General features: G+C 44.1%; 2 protein-coding genes across 3 annotated transcripts in view; both read left to right on the top strand.

Moving 5' to 3' along the window:
* Nucleotides 1-2,404, top strand: part of LOC133546773 (actin, cytoplasmic) — a 4,407-nt gene extending 2,003 nt beyond the window's left edge. The window contains exons 2-9 of one of the 2 annotated variants that reach the window (XM_061892697.1): nt 210-334; nt 402-530; nt 598-708; nt 764-848; nt 910-1,071; nt 1,561-1,752; nt 1,824-2,005; nt 2,072-2,404. In XM_061892697.1, the coding sequence (XP_061748681.1) occupies nt 212-334; nt 402-530; nt 598-708; nt 764-848; nt 910-1,071; nt 1,561-1,752; nt 1,824-2,005; nt 2,072-2,215 (1,128 nt within the window). In that variant the 5' untranslated portion in view covers nt 210-211 and the 3' untranslated portion in view covers nt 2,216-2,404. Of the gene's footprint in view, nt 1-186; nt 335-401; nt 531-597; nt 709-763; nt 849-909; nt 1,072-1,560; nt 1,753-1,823; nt 2,006-2,071 lie in introns of both variants that reach the window. The other variant, XM_061892630.1, reaches the window with a different exon arrangement.
* Nucleotides 2,405-4,334: 1,930 nt separating this feature from the next.
* On the top strand, nt 4,335-6,237 carry LOC133562980 (RING finger protein 223). Its single transcript, XM_061916887.1, has 3 exons — nt 4,335-4,563; nt 5,280-5,819; nt 5,878-6,237. Exons 2-3 carry the CDS (start codon nt 5,407-5,409, stop codon nt 6,128-6,130), a joined length of 666 nt encoding a protein of 221 aa, XP_061772871.1. The 5' UTR covers nt 4,335-4,563; nt 5,280-5,406; the 3' UTR covers nt 6,131-6,237.
* Nucleotides 6,238-14,628: the final 8,391 nt, after the last annotated feature.

Genomic DNA, 14,628 nt, shown 5'->3' with positions numbered 1-14,628 from the left:
AAAGTAAAGATCCTATTTGATAGAACATTTTTAAAAAAAAAGCCCATTTTTCTTCTGACAAATGAATAAAATATTCTGATTTCCATGAAATAAATATAAATGTATGTAAAATGTACATCAAAAGTGTGCAAGCTAATTTCCTGCAATGAAAGTGAGGGTCCTTTAAATGTGGGCGTGGCTTTCCAGTCATTTGAACTTTGACCTCCCAGAGATGGAAGACGACGTGGCCGCCCTGGTGGTGGACAATGGTTCCGGCATGTGCAAGGCCGGTTTTGCCGGGGACGACGCCCCCCGCGCTGTCTTCCCCTCCATCGTGGGCCGCCCCAGGCATCAGGTAGGTAGGTGGGCGGGGCCGACGGGGAGAAGGCGTGACGACGTGTGTGTGTGTGTGTGTGGCGCAGGGCGTGATGGTGGGCATGGGCCAGAAGGACTCCTACGTGGGCGACGAGGCTCAGAGCAAGAGGGGCATCCTGTCCCTCAAGTACCCCATCGAGCACGGCATCGTCACCAACTGGGACGACATGGAGAAGGTGACCGCCTGGGGGGGGGTGGGGCTGCCTTTTAGGGGCGGGGCTTACCCACTGTGTTGTGTCTTAGATCTGGCATCACACCTTCTACAACGAGCTGCGCGTGGCCCCCGAGGAGCACCCCGTCCTGCTGACCGAGGCGCCGCTCAACCCCAAAGCCAACCGGGAGAAGATGACGCAGGTGAGTGTCTCGGCCCCGCCCACCACGCCGCCCGCTGACCTGCCCCGCCTTGCAGATCATGTTCGAGACCTTCAACACGCCCGCCATGTACGTGGCCATCCAGGCCGTCCTCTCGCTCTACGCGTCCGGTCGCACCACAGGTGAGTCGCCGTCCCCAGCGGCGGGTCCGCTCGGCGCGCTAACGTGCTAACGTGCTAACAGGCATCGTGATGGACTCCGGGGACGGCGTTAGCCACACGGTGCCCATCTACGAGGGCTACGCTCTCCCCCACGCCATCCTGCGTCTGGACCTGGCGGGCAGAGACCTGACGGACTACATGATGAAGATCCTGACCGAGCGCGGCTACAGCTTCACCACCACAGGTACCGCCCACTTCCTGTCCAGCAGGCCTTCACACAACCTGCTTTTTTAAAAGCCACTGTCACACCAAACACTCGGACAGCCACACATCCTCGGCGGCTGGCAAGTGACCACAGTTCTACGTCAGAAGCCAACATTGATCACATCTCATTAAACATCTTGTTGCAATGTTGGGTTCAAGATGGTCAGAATCAACGTTGGTTTTAAACGTGGTCAAAGAATGTTGTTTCATTAAGTGTTTTGTTGCAATGTTGGCTTTGAGATGACCAAAACCCAAAGATCAGAATCAACGTTGGTTAAACGTGGTCAAAAGGAATGTTTGAACGCCGGGCTTGAGCTGATAAACTGAAAGGTCAGAAGCCAACGTGATTAAAGGTCATTAGTTTGAGTTCTTCGACTTCAAGCAGTTGTCAAGGTTGTTTCAATGTCTTGTGTCAGGCTCCGCCTCCTAGCCCCGCTTTCTCTCGCTAACGCCCGCCTGTGGTCCGCAGCCGAGCGTGAGATCGTGCGCGACATCAAGGAGAAGCTGAGCTACGTGGCGCTGGACTTTGAGCAGGAGATGCAGACGGCGGCGTCCTCGTCCTCGCTGGAGAAGAGCTACGAGCTTCCCGACGGCCAGGTCATCACCATCGGCAACGAGCGCTTCCGATGTCCCGAGGCCATCTTCCAGCCTTCCTTCCTCGGTCAGTCCCACTTCCTCCCTTTTTAAGTCTTCTCCCGTAACTAAGGCGCCACTTCCTGTGTCGCGGCTCAGGCATGGAGTCTGCTGGCGTGCACGAGACCACCTACAACAGCATCATGAAGTGTGACGTGGACATCCGCAAGGACTTGTACGCCAACACCGTGCTGTCGGGCGGCACCACCATGTTCCCCGGCATCGCCGACAGGATGCAGAAGGAGATCACCGCCTTGGCCCCGCCCACCATGAAGATCAAGGTAAGCGTGCTGCCCCTCCCCCCAGTGTCAGGTGGGAGTCTTACCTGAGTGTGAACGTGTGTGCAGATCATCGCCCCCCCGGAGAGGAAATACTCGGTGTGGATCGGCGGCTCCATCCTGGCCTCGCTGTCCACCTTCCAGCAGATGTGGATCAGCAAGCAGGAGTACGACGAGTCCGGCCCCTCCATCGTCCACCGCAAGTGCTTCTAGAAGCTTGCTCTCTGCTGCCCGCTGCTCTTCACCTGATCAAAACATAACATTGTGTTGTATTCTCACTTTTTTACAAGCTGTTGCAAGAAATGTTTATAGAAACTTTGGGACGCCAGAAGTAGACAAACGCCTTCATCGATGTACTTCCTTTCTACCGCCGTACATTTGAATAAACTCACCTGCTCAATACTCTTCTTCTTCAACAATTATCACCCAAACTATGTCAATATGGCACAAACTCAACAGGAAGTCCCGCCTCACCTCAACTGGAAGTGTCTTTACAAAATAAATGTATACTATCATTTATACAAGTTTACACTTTGGTGGAGATATGAATTATGTATAAAACATGGAGTAAATATGACACAAACCTCCACAGGAAGTCCCGCCCCACATATACCGGAAGTGACTTTTAATTCATCAACTGTGTTCTATTTATATAATAGTTACACTAAGATTAATACATTTATACAAGTTACACTCAGGTTAAAATATGAAACATGAAGTAAATATGACACAAACCTCCACAGGAAGTCCCGCCTGACTCAAACCGGAAGTGACTTTTAATGAATACTATCATTTATATTTTGTTTGTTACACTAAGAATAATACGTTCATACAAGGTATACTTAGGTTGAAATATGAATTGTGTATGAAACATGGAGTAAATATGACACAAACCTCCACAGGAAGTCCCGCCTGACTCAAACCGGAAGTGACCTTTAACGAATGTATACTATCATTTATATTTTGTTTGTTACACTAATACGTTTATAAAAGGTACACTTATGTTGAAATATGAATTGTGTAAAAAACATGAAGTAAATATGACACAAACCTCCACAGGAAGTCCCGCCTGACCAAACCCGGAAGTGACAAAACATTCAAACGCAAACTTACATTTATATTTTAGTAGCTTTTTTTTATTACAATTATGTTTTTTACTCAAGTTACGCATTTAGCTTTTAAAAGGAAATATGAATTGTGCATGAAACCTGAAGGAGATACAAACTTCAACAGGAAGTCCCGCCTCCACCTAAACTGGAAGTGTCTTTACAAAATGGATTAAATCATTTATGATAGTTACACTAAGACTTATACAAGTTTACACTTTGGTGGAGATATGAATTATGTATAAAACATGGAGTAAATATGACACAAACCTCCACAGGAAGTCCCGCCCCATATATACCGGAAGTGCCTTTTAATTCATCAAATGTATACTATTTATATAATTGTTATACTAAGATTAATACATTTATACAAGTTACACTCAGGTTAAAATATGAAACATGAAGTAAATATGACACAAACCTCCACAGGAAGTCCCGCCTGACCAAAACCGGAAGTGACTTTTAACGAATGTATACTATCATTTATATTTTGTTAATTACATTAAGAATAATACGTTTATACAAGGTATACTTAGGTTGAAATATGAATTGTATATGAAACGAAGTAAATATGACACAAACCTCCACAGGAAGTTCCGCCTGGCCAAAACCGGAAGTGACGAAACATTCAAATGCAGACTCACATTTATATTTTAGTAGTTACTTTTAAAAATATTGTTTTTTTACTCAATTACGCATTTAGCATTTAAAAGGAAATATGAATTGTGCATGAAACTTGGAGATAAACTTCAACAGGAAGTCCCGCCTCCACCTAAACAGGAAGAGAACTGTAAAAAAAAAAAAATTGCAGATAATCATTTACATTTTATGTCAGTAGTCACACTGAGACGAACACATTGTTTTACACATTTCACTTTCCTCAGCAGTACATTTGAAGTAAGAATTCTGTTTAAAAAAGACACAAACATCAACAGGAAATATCGCCCTTCCTCAACCAAAAATGATCGATTTGAGCCAGCATTAAATCGAATGTTTGTGGCTTTTTTTATCCAGAATTATATAAATATTTCCTTCACAAATTACAATTTATTGAGATTATTTAATGAGTGGAAGAGTTTATAGGCTGTGTTGAATCAACATTTAAAGTAAGTCAGCTGCTCTGATTGGGCGCCCCCTGCAGCACCGGAGTAGAACAGGTGCTCAACTGGCACAGGTTTTGCAAAAAAGGCCAGGACTCTGATCCAAAGTCTTGTTGTAATCAGTGTGACTGCCATCAGGTGTGCAACAGGTGAACCACAGCGATGTTTGTCATCATTTAAATGAGGTCAGGTGGAGATGTCGGGCAGGTGAGGGCCAGACTGCCTTCCTAATATCAACATGATGAAGGTGGTCTTGCTGTCTGAAAGCAGTTATCTTGGCAGGACTTGATCCATGGTCTTGTTCCACCTGACCAAGTGTTGGGCCTGTTGGACTTTCTTCAGCGTCTTTGAGAAGGTGAGTTGAAGGTTGGTCTTTGAGAAGGTGAGTTGAAGGTTGGTCTTTGAGAAGGTGGGTTGAAGGTTGGTCTTTGAGAAGGTGGGTTGAAGGTTGGTCTTTGAGAAGGTGGGTTGAAGGTTGGTCTTTGAGAAGGTGGGTTGAAGGTTGGTCTTTGAGAAGGTGGGTTGAAGGTTGGTCTTTGAGAAGGTGAGTTGAAGGTTGTGTTTGAGAAGGTGGGTTGAAGGTTGGTCTTTGATAAGGTGAGTTGAAGGTTGGTCTTTGAGAAGGTGGGTTGAAGGTTGGTCTTTGAGAAGGTGGGTTGAAGGTTGGTCTTTGAGAAGGTGAGTTGAAGGTTCGTCTTTGTGATGAAGGCAATGAAGTCGGAGTTGATTGGTTGAATGTTGTCCTTTCTCGGCCGCTTGTGCAAATGATTAGCATTAGCATTAGCACGCACTTCAAAATGCAGGAAGTTAGTTTGTAGTCCATCTTAAACATCTTAAAGAAATAAACTTTGATGTAAGTCACGGTGTCCAAAGTGTGTCCTCGGGGCCAATTGTGGCCCGCAGCCTGTTTTTGAACTTTGTAGAGTCCTCAAGCGTGTCTCCTGGTAGCTGCATCTTCTTTTAGCATCCTCCGGGGCCCCAAAAATATACATATTTGTTTTGAAACTATCAAAATGGCCGCCGTTTGCGTTGCATCATGGGAGTGCTGTTCACCAGAGTTTGTTCTTTTAGGCTGGCTGTCAAAAGTCCCACGCTGATGTGACAAGTGAACGTCTCGCCGGTGACGAGGTTGTTGCGCCGTTTGACTCCGCCCTCTTTTGTCCTTCCTGTTGTGGCCAAGCCCCGCCTCCCCCCGACCATGAATCCTGCCCCAGACCGTGTTGGCACCCCCCCTTCACCCCCCTCCCTTCCATCGCCCCCCGCCGTGTCCGTCTTGTCACCGGAGCTGCGCCCGTGCCCCCTCCCACATGGCGAGGAGGCGGAGCTTGAGTGCTCTGTGTGCTACAGCCAGTTCAACAACGTGTTCCGTTGCCCCAAAGTGCTGACGTGCCGCCACACCTTCTGCCTGGAGTGTCTGGCCCGCATCAACGTCAAGTCCCTGCAGCCCGCCGCCATCTGCTGCCCGCTGTGTCGCCACCCCACGCCGCTGCCCGCCCTCGGCCTGCCCAGGCTGACCACCGACGTGGGCGTGTTGGCGTCGCTGCCGGCCGCCATGCAGCGTGTTTACAGCATCCGCTTCCAGCGCAGCAAGGGCAGGCTGCAGGTCAAAAGGTCAGTGGCGGGGCCGGAACAACGCCATGATGTCACTCACGCTTGTTTGTCCCTTCAGGTTGTCTGACGGTCAGCCGCGCTGGGGGGAGAGGACGCCGGCCACCGACCGCTCCCTGGACGTGGGTCTGCCCAGCCCCCTGGTGAGGGATGGCGAGGAGGAGGAGGCGGCCGGCGGTGTGGGCGGGGCTTTCTTCAGGCTGATGGGCCGGCCAGTGTGCCGCGCCCTGCTGCTGACGCTGGTGCTGATGATGACGGTGGTGCTGACGGCCGTGGTCGTCTTCTACCTCACGCACGACACGCACGCCCTCTAGCTCCGCCCACCCCCATCAACAAAGCGTGTAAAATGTCAACAAATTCTGTTTTACAAAACATTTTAAATATTTAATATTTGTACAAAATAAATGTGTTTTTTTTTAAAGTGCGTCCTTGTAATATCCAGCAGGTGGTGCTGTGCTGCCAAACACATGACGTCATAACCAGGTGTGACCACGGGGGGGCAGTAGACGCCGCGTGTGCACAGAACCCTCTGGTCACGTGACAGACTTTGGAGCTTTGCCCTTACATGATTGGTCCAAAGTCCCTCACGTGACCATGTTTGGGCCCAGGTGTGACACCTGTGGTGGTGGGCGGGGCCGAGGTCACTTTATTAGGAACACTACTCACGCATTCACACTTCATGTCATGTTGATGTTGTTCTCCTTCAAAAACATTTTAGACTTGGTTTTAACCTTCTGGGCTCCCTCAAGTCTGAGAATGTCAAATATTTTATTTCAAAGTTTAAATATTCTCACCTCAACTTGGCTCAAACACAATACTTTTATTGATTGATTGATACTTTTATTAGTAGATAGTACAGTACATATTCCCTACACTAAATGGTAACACCCCAATAAGTTTAAGTCGGGGTCCACCTTCATCAATTCATGGTAAACTTCAATTGGAACATTAATTTGGATGAAATATATCAATAACATAATTTCAGTGATGACCTCACTAAACAGCATCATGATGTCACCACCTGACCATTGCTGGAGCAGTGAGCAGCAGCGGTGGTCCCGCCCGGCAATCATTTGGTGATTTAACCCCCAATTCCAAGCCTTGAAGCTGAGTGCCAAGCAGGGAAATAATGGCTCCCATTTTTATAGTCTTTGGTATGACTCAGCCGGGATTTGAACTCACAACCTCATCTCAGGGCAGACACTCTAACTCAGGGGTCAGCAACCTTTTTGAAAGCAAGAGCTACTTCTTGGCTACTGATTCATGAGAAGGGCTCCCAGTTTGATACACACTTCAATAAATTGCCAGAAATAGCCAATTTGCTCAATTTACCTTTAACTCTATTTTATTAATAATTAATATTTATATTTGTAGAAACACTGATCATCTTAATGATTTCTCACAATGAATAAACAGATAAATATTTTTCGACTCTTGAAAATTCAACGGAAAAAAATGAGGACAAAAACTATTTAATTCGAATTTTTTTGAAATTTTTTTTATGGAAAATCATTCTTAATTTTTCCTAATTAAGATTAATTTTTTAATTTTGATGACATGTTTTGAATAGGTTAAAATCCAATCTGCACTTTGTTAGAATATATAACAAATTGAACCAAGCTATATTTCTAACAAAGACAAATCATTTTTTGGGAATTTTAATCATAAATTTGAAGAAATATTTCACAAATATTTTTCGTTGAAATAACAGAAGCTAAAAGGAAGAATTAAAACGCATTCATTATTATTTACAATAAATTTACTTGAACATTGATTTAAAATGTCAGGAAAGAAGAGGAAGGTATTTAAAAGGTAAATGTGTTTAAAAATCCTAAAATCATTTTTAAGATTGTATTTTTGCTCTAAAATTGTCTTCCTGAAAGTTATAAGAAGCAAAGAAAAAAACAAAAATATTAAAAAATATTTTCTGGGATTTTCAAATTCTATTTGAGTTTTGTCTCTCTTAGAATTAAAAATGTGGAGCAAAGCGAGACCAGCTTGCTAGTAAATAAATACAATTTAAAAAATAGAGGCAGCTCACTGGTAAGTGCTGCTATTTGAGCTATTTTTAGAACAGGCCAGCGGGCGACTCATCTGGTCCTTACGGGCGACCTGGTGTTGGTGACCCCTGGTCTGACCACTAGGCCAGTGGTCCTCAAATGGTGGTAAGCACACCCCCGGGTGTTAAGATGCTTACTCCGATCTTCCCATATTCTGCTTTATTGTTGCATTTTTGTATCACCCTGTTTGCCGTCTTCATTTCCTGTTTAGTCCGTTGCCATGGTAACTGATGAATTCACCTGCGACAATCACTGTCTCTGCACACCTGTCACTGTTGATGACTTCCTTATTTAAGCTCACCTTTTCTGTTCATTCACTCTTGGATCCTGACAGTGATGACTCATCATTCTTCCTGTGTATTTTCTCGCTAGCTCTCATGCTATGCCACTTCTTTGTTCCAGTTTTCATACTGATGATTTGATTTCTCGTTTGTGCCCTCGAGCCAAGTTTTAGTTTCCCTAGTGTTATCCTAGCTTTCAGGCTAGCATCTTTTGTTTGCCTTCTCTTTACACAAGTGTTTTTGTTGCTAGCTTTTTATGAGTTAATAAATCCATTTTAAAGTCTTACCTTTGATGTGTTCTGCTTCCACGCATCCTTGGAAGAACCACAGCGACACAACCATGTTGGAGAAGAGTCATCATCACACGGGGGATACTTGCAGCTATGTGACGTAGGAGATGGGATTTTTTACAAATATTCTAAAAACTGCAACAATTCAAAAATTAAAGCTGCAAGCAGCGTTGGTCGGGTCCGCCGTTGGCCGCTGCCGCCGTGTCCCGAGTCCCGAGTCCCGATCTTAGTCCTAATCAAAAATTTGTCCGACCACTTTTCTCAAAAGGGTTCAATCTCTCTCCTGTGCGAGTTTGAAGCCGAAACGACAAACGCACTGGGAGGAGTTTCGATTTGAAAAAGGTGACGGGTTTTTACAAAACTTTTATTTTGAAGGGGTAATTGCCAACTTCCTGTTGATTATTTCTGCTAGCTGTCAATTATTAAAATGTAGGTCTAAGTGAGACCTACATTGAAGTTTTTGTTTCATGTCTTTCCGGCATTCCTACCGGAAGTTACAAGCAGTTTTGTCTGTGGTTTCTTCCTGGAAGCAGTTTTTTCTGTGTTTTATTGAAAAATTGCGCTAGAGCGCAATTTTGAGTTTTTTGTTTTTTTTTTTCATTAGATTGCAATTTCTGCCAGTCCTGATGTGTCTGCCAAGTTTGGTGAGTTTTGAAGCATTTTAAGGGGGTCAAATTACAGCTCAAAGAGGCAAAAATAGCACTTTATAGCGAAAATTTTGCTTTGAATGGGTTTTTGCAAAATTTCTGTTGATTTTAGGTATAGGCATTTCTAATGGGGAATCTAGGTCTAAGTCAGACCTACATAGAGGTGTTTGTTCCATGTCTTTACGACATTCCTAACGGAAGTTACAAGCAGTCTGTTTTTTTTTTTCGTAGGGGGCGCTAGCGCGCATTTTTCATTTTTGGGGTTTGGTTTTTTATTAGATGGCAATTTTCGCCAGTTCTGATGAGTGTGTGAAATTTGGTGAGTTTTGAAGCATGGTCAGTGGGTCAAATTAAGGTTCAAAGAGGCGGCGGAATAATAAGAATAATAATAAAGAAAGAATAAAACGCAGCAGATACAATAGGGCGGACCCTAATAAAGAGGGCACTTTTAGTTGATGATTATTTTTATGTGGAGAAATCTGCATTTATCATTCAATCACTACTTATTTGTATATCTTTGTTTCCAAATAGTTGAATAAAGACCACTACAAATGAGCAATATTTTGCACTGTTATACAATGTAATAAATCAGAAAGTGATGACATAGTGCTGTATTTTACTTCTTCTTTCCATCAAAAATGCTGTGCTGTGATTAGTGGGTACTTGAAGTAAAAAAGATGTTGACATCACTGAAAAAAGGTTGAGAAGCACTGATGTAAGACAAGATGGTTCTCTTTTTTTTGTTCTTTAACACATTCTAACCCCTAAAATACAGCAAGCCATGCAGCTGCAGGCGGGAAAAAGGCAGCAACAATCCTCCATTTTCATGTGGCCACCTGAATATTAACCCGTGTTGGCCATATTGTTAGAAGCGCTAACGTAGAGGAACTACTTGTGGTGGTGCCGTGATCCCGGGGAGCTAACTAGCTTTTGCTGCTATATGTTGACACATTGAGCTGCTGCATCGCCTCTGAGTTGGTGAAAGTTGATTACATCCGATAATGGTGCTCACCTGGATAGTAGAAGCTTGTGGACATACACCCAGAAGTAGACAAAGTTCCCAAAAAAGTGCAGTTCCCTTTTTAAAGTCCTCCTAAAAGACTTATTTACTGAGTTTGTAAACAGTAACAAAATGGACAGAAGATAGTAAAACATATCACTTTAATATTGAGCCTATACTGATTCTTCCTTGGTATCGGTACTGTCGATATTGGTATCAAACAGCCAATGTTTTGTCTACATGGAAACACACACACACACACACACACACACACACTTTGTGAGTGTTTTGTCCCTACTTGAATATTTGTAGTCAAAGTCAAGGAAGCAAGCATCACAACAAATGCTAACAAGCACCGGAGGTCAAAGGTGACGGCGAGCTTCTTCTATTCTCTGTGGCGCTCTTGTGGCGGGCGTGTTTTCCCTTGTCTGACTTTCCTCCTGACGCCTGAACACATCACGGCGGCTAATTGACTCCTGGCACGTGAGATGTGGGCGTGGAGGTGTAAAAATAAGACGGCGGCAGGTGTGCCAGGAAAGGAAACAAGGAATCAAGGAAAACAAAAATAATGCTGGGAGAAGTGGGCGGGGCCCAGGTGAGCAGAGGTCAGCAGGCCACACCCCCCTGCGTTATTTAAGAGGCGAGAGGAGCAGCAGGTGAGGGAGATCATCATCATCATCATGACGACCACCTGCTGCACCTGCAGGCTGGCCCCGCCCCCTCCCCGCCGTCGCTGCCGGGTCTTGTACCCCCCCTCGCGGTGCCGCAGGGCCCCCCTGACGGAGGCCCCCCCCGACCGGGCGGCTCGCTGGCTCCTCCTCCTCTGCGCGCTGCTCCTGCTGCAGATCTACACGGAGGACACCTGCGCAGGTGAGTGGCGCGCGTGGCACCGCGTGAGCGCGCCCGCCGGTCCGAGGCTAACGTTCGTGCGCTTTTCTCCTCGGCGAAGACGACGACGCGGACGACGCGCCGGATGTGGAGCGCGACGCCGAGGGGGAGGAGCTTTGGAGGGTCCAAGTGGTGGGCGGAGCTTCAGAGCATCGCGTTGGATTGTCTCCACTGAACACACCTGGAGGGGGCGGGGCTACAGAAGCCTGACTTTGACCCTTCAAGTGTTTCTGACATCTTGTGTAAAATGTGAAATATATTTATATAAACTGTATGTTATGAATAAATATGTGCTTCTTCATTATTTTAATCAGGAATATGACAACAAAGTCACAAAGAACATGAATAATAATCACGTTGCCAACTGTTATATTCAACTGTTCATCATTATGTTTGGTTAATGAATACATACGTCATATTGTACACATTTATGTATATTATTGAAATATAGAACTAATAAATATGCAACATAATATATGATTTAATATGTATTGTTTTTTAATGTGTTATTCAAAACATATAATAAATACTCTGCATGACATAATACAATAAACAGAAATAATCCTATCAGCACAAATAACATCCATCTTCTTCCGCTCATCCGAGGTGGGGTCGCGGGGGCAGCAGCCTAAGCAGCGAAGCCCAGACTTCCCTCTCCCCAGCCACTTGGTCCAACTCCTCCCGGGATCTCCAGGCCAGTCCGGAGACAAACATGTAGTCTTCCCAACATAAATGACAAACATGTAGTCTTCCCAACATAAATGACAAACATGTAGTCTTCCCAACATAAATGACAAACATGTAGTCTTCCCAACATAAATGACAAACATGTAGTCTTCCCAACATAAATGACAAACATGTAGTCTTCCCAACATAAATGACAAACATGTAGTCTTCCCAACATAAATGACAAACATGTAGTCTTCCCAACATAAATGACAAACATGTAGTCTTCCCAACATAAATGACAAACATGTAGTCTTCCCAACATAAATGACAAACATGTAGTCTTCCCAACATAAATGACAAACATGTAGTCTTCCCAACATAAATGACAAACATGTAGTCTCCCCAACATAAATGACAAACATGTAGTCTTCCCAACATAAATGACAAACATGTAGTCTCCCCAACATAAATGACAAACATGTAGTCTTCCCAACATAAATGACAAACATGTAGTCTCCCCAACATAAATGACAAACATGCAGTCTTCCCAACATAAATGACCAACATGTAGTCTTCCCAACATAAATGACCAACATGTAGTCTTCCCAACATAAATGACAAACATGTAGTCTTCCCAACATAAATGACAAACATGTAGTCTCCCCAACATAAATGACAAACATGCAGTCTTCTCAACATAAATGACAAACATGTAGTCTTCCCAACATAAATGACCAACATGTAGTCTTCCCAACATAAATGACCAACATGTAGTCTTCCCAACATAAATGACAAACATGTAGTCTTCCCAACATAAATGACAAACATGTAGTCTTCCCAACATAAATGACAAACATGTAGTCTCCCCAACATAAATGACAAACATGTAGTCTTCCCAACATAAATGACAAACATGTAGTCTTCCCAACATAAATGACAAACATGTAGTCTTCCCAACATAAATGACAAACATGTAGTCTTCCCAACATAAATGACAAACATGTAGTCTTCCCAACATAAATGACAAACATGTAGTCTTCCCAACATAAATGACAAACATGTAGTCTTCCCAACATAAATGACAAACATGTAGTCTTCCCAACATAAATGACAAACATGTAGTCTTCCCAACATAAATGACAAACATGTAGTCTCCCCAACATAAATGACAAACATGATACACCCTAAACGGCTCAAGTGCAAATTAAATTGTTTATCTTAAAATGGTGCAGTGGGAGAGTGGCCGTGTGCAAACCAAAGGTCCCTGGTTCAATCCCCACCTAGTACCAACCTCGTCACGTCCGTTGTGTCCTGAGCAAGACACTTCACCCTTGCTCCTGATGGGTGCTGCTTAGTTGGGGTCTTGCATGGCAGCTCCCTCCATCAGTGTGTGAATGTGTGTGTGAATGTGGAAGTTTGAGTACCTTGAAGGTAGAAAAGTGCTAAACAAGTACAACCCAGTTATCATTTATTTATAATCCATCCATCATTATGACAAATATTGATGTAACAGATACACAAGACAATACATATCTTTTACTATAAATATTTCATATTCATATATAATTGTATTTTTGCATAATATATAAATAATTGCATACATGCAAGATCATGTTATTTATTATGCTTATTCTATTTGCTTATTGTTGTATTTATTATTCAAAATATATATTTCACAGCATAATACCATTAATAAATACTAACCATAATACTGTAATGAATTGTGATTTGAAAATTAAAAAAAAAAAAAACTTAAGAAATGATGCACTTTAAAGTGCTGACATGGCAAATTATATTATCTTTATTCATTTTTTATCAAATATATTTACTTGATAAATATGACACATGACAATTATGTGTTCATTTAGATATTTAAAAATATTTTTAGTATTCAAAATATATAAATAATTACATAATCCAGTTTTATATGCGTTATTTGATATTGATATATTATTTGTCTGATTTATTATTCAAAATACATAAATACCCAATGACATGAAGTACATTATTCAATATTTGTACATTATTATTACTTGTTTATTATGTTTGGTTTTTGCTGTTTAATACACACACACACACACACACACACACACACACACACACACACACACACACACACACACACGCACGCACATACAAGCAAACAAACACAAAGACACACTCACACACACGGACACACGCATGTACGCACACACGCACACATACACACACACGCACGCATACCCACACACACAGAGAGACACACACATACACGCGCACTCACGCACGCGCACAAACAGAGACACACACACACACGCACGCATACCCACACACACAGAGAGACACACACATACACGCGCACTCACGCACGCGCACACACAGAGACACACACACACACGCACGCATACCCACACACACAGAGAGACACACACATACACGCGCACTCACGCACGCGCACACACAGAGACACACACACACACGCACGCATACCCACACACACAGAGAGACACACACATACACGCGCACTCACGCACGCGCACACACAGAGACACACACACACACGCACGCATACCCACACACACAGAGAGACACACACATACACGCGCACTCACGCACGCGCACACACAGAGACACACACACACACGCACGCATACCCACACACACAGAGAGACACACACATACACGCGCACTCACGCACGCGCACACACAGAGACACACACACACACGCACGCATACCCACACACACAGAGAGACACACACATACACGCGCACTCACGCACGCGCACACACAGAGACATACACACACACGCACGCATACCCACACACACAGAGAGACACACACATACACGCGCACTCACGCACGCGCACAAACAGAGACACACACACACACGCACGCATACCCACACACACAGAGAGACACACACATACACGCGCACTCACGCACGCGCACACACAGAGACACACACACACACGCACGCATACCCACACACACAGAGAG

This window comes from Nerophis ophidion, linkage group LG01 (genome assembly GCF_033978795.1).
Source record: "Nerophis ophidion isolate RoL-2023_Sa linkage group LG01, RoL_Noph_v1.0, whole genome shotgun sequence".
NCBI classification, from domain to species: Eukaryota; Metazoa; Chordata; class Actinopteri; order Syngnathiformes; family Syngnathidae; genus Nerophis; species Nerophis ophidion.
Note: the sequence above shows the minus strand (reverse complement) of the source record. Positions and strands in the feature narration are given on the sequence as shown.

Coding starts and splice junctions, on each gene's coding strand:
- LOC133562980 (XM_061916887.1), top strand. CDS start 5,407: ATGAATCCTGCCCCAGACCGTGTTGGCACCCCCCCTTCACCCCCCTCC. Junction 5,820..5,877: donor GGCAGGCTGCAGGTCAAAAG/GTCAGTGGCGGG, acceptor TTGTCCCTTCAG/GTTGTCTGACGGTCAGCCGC.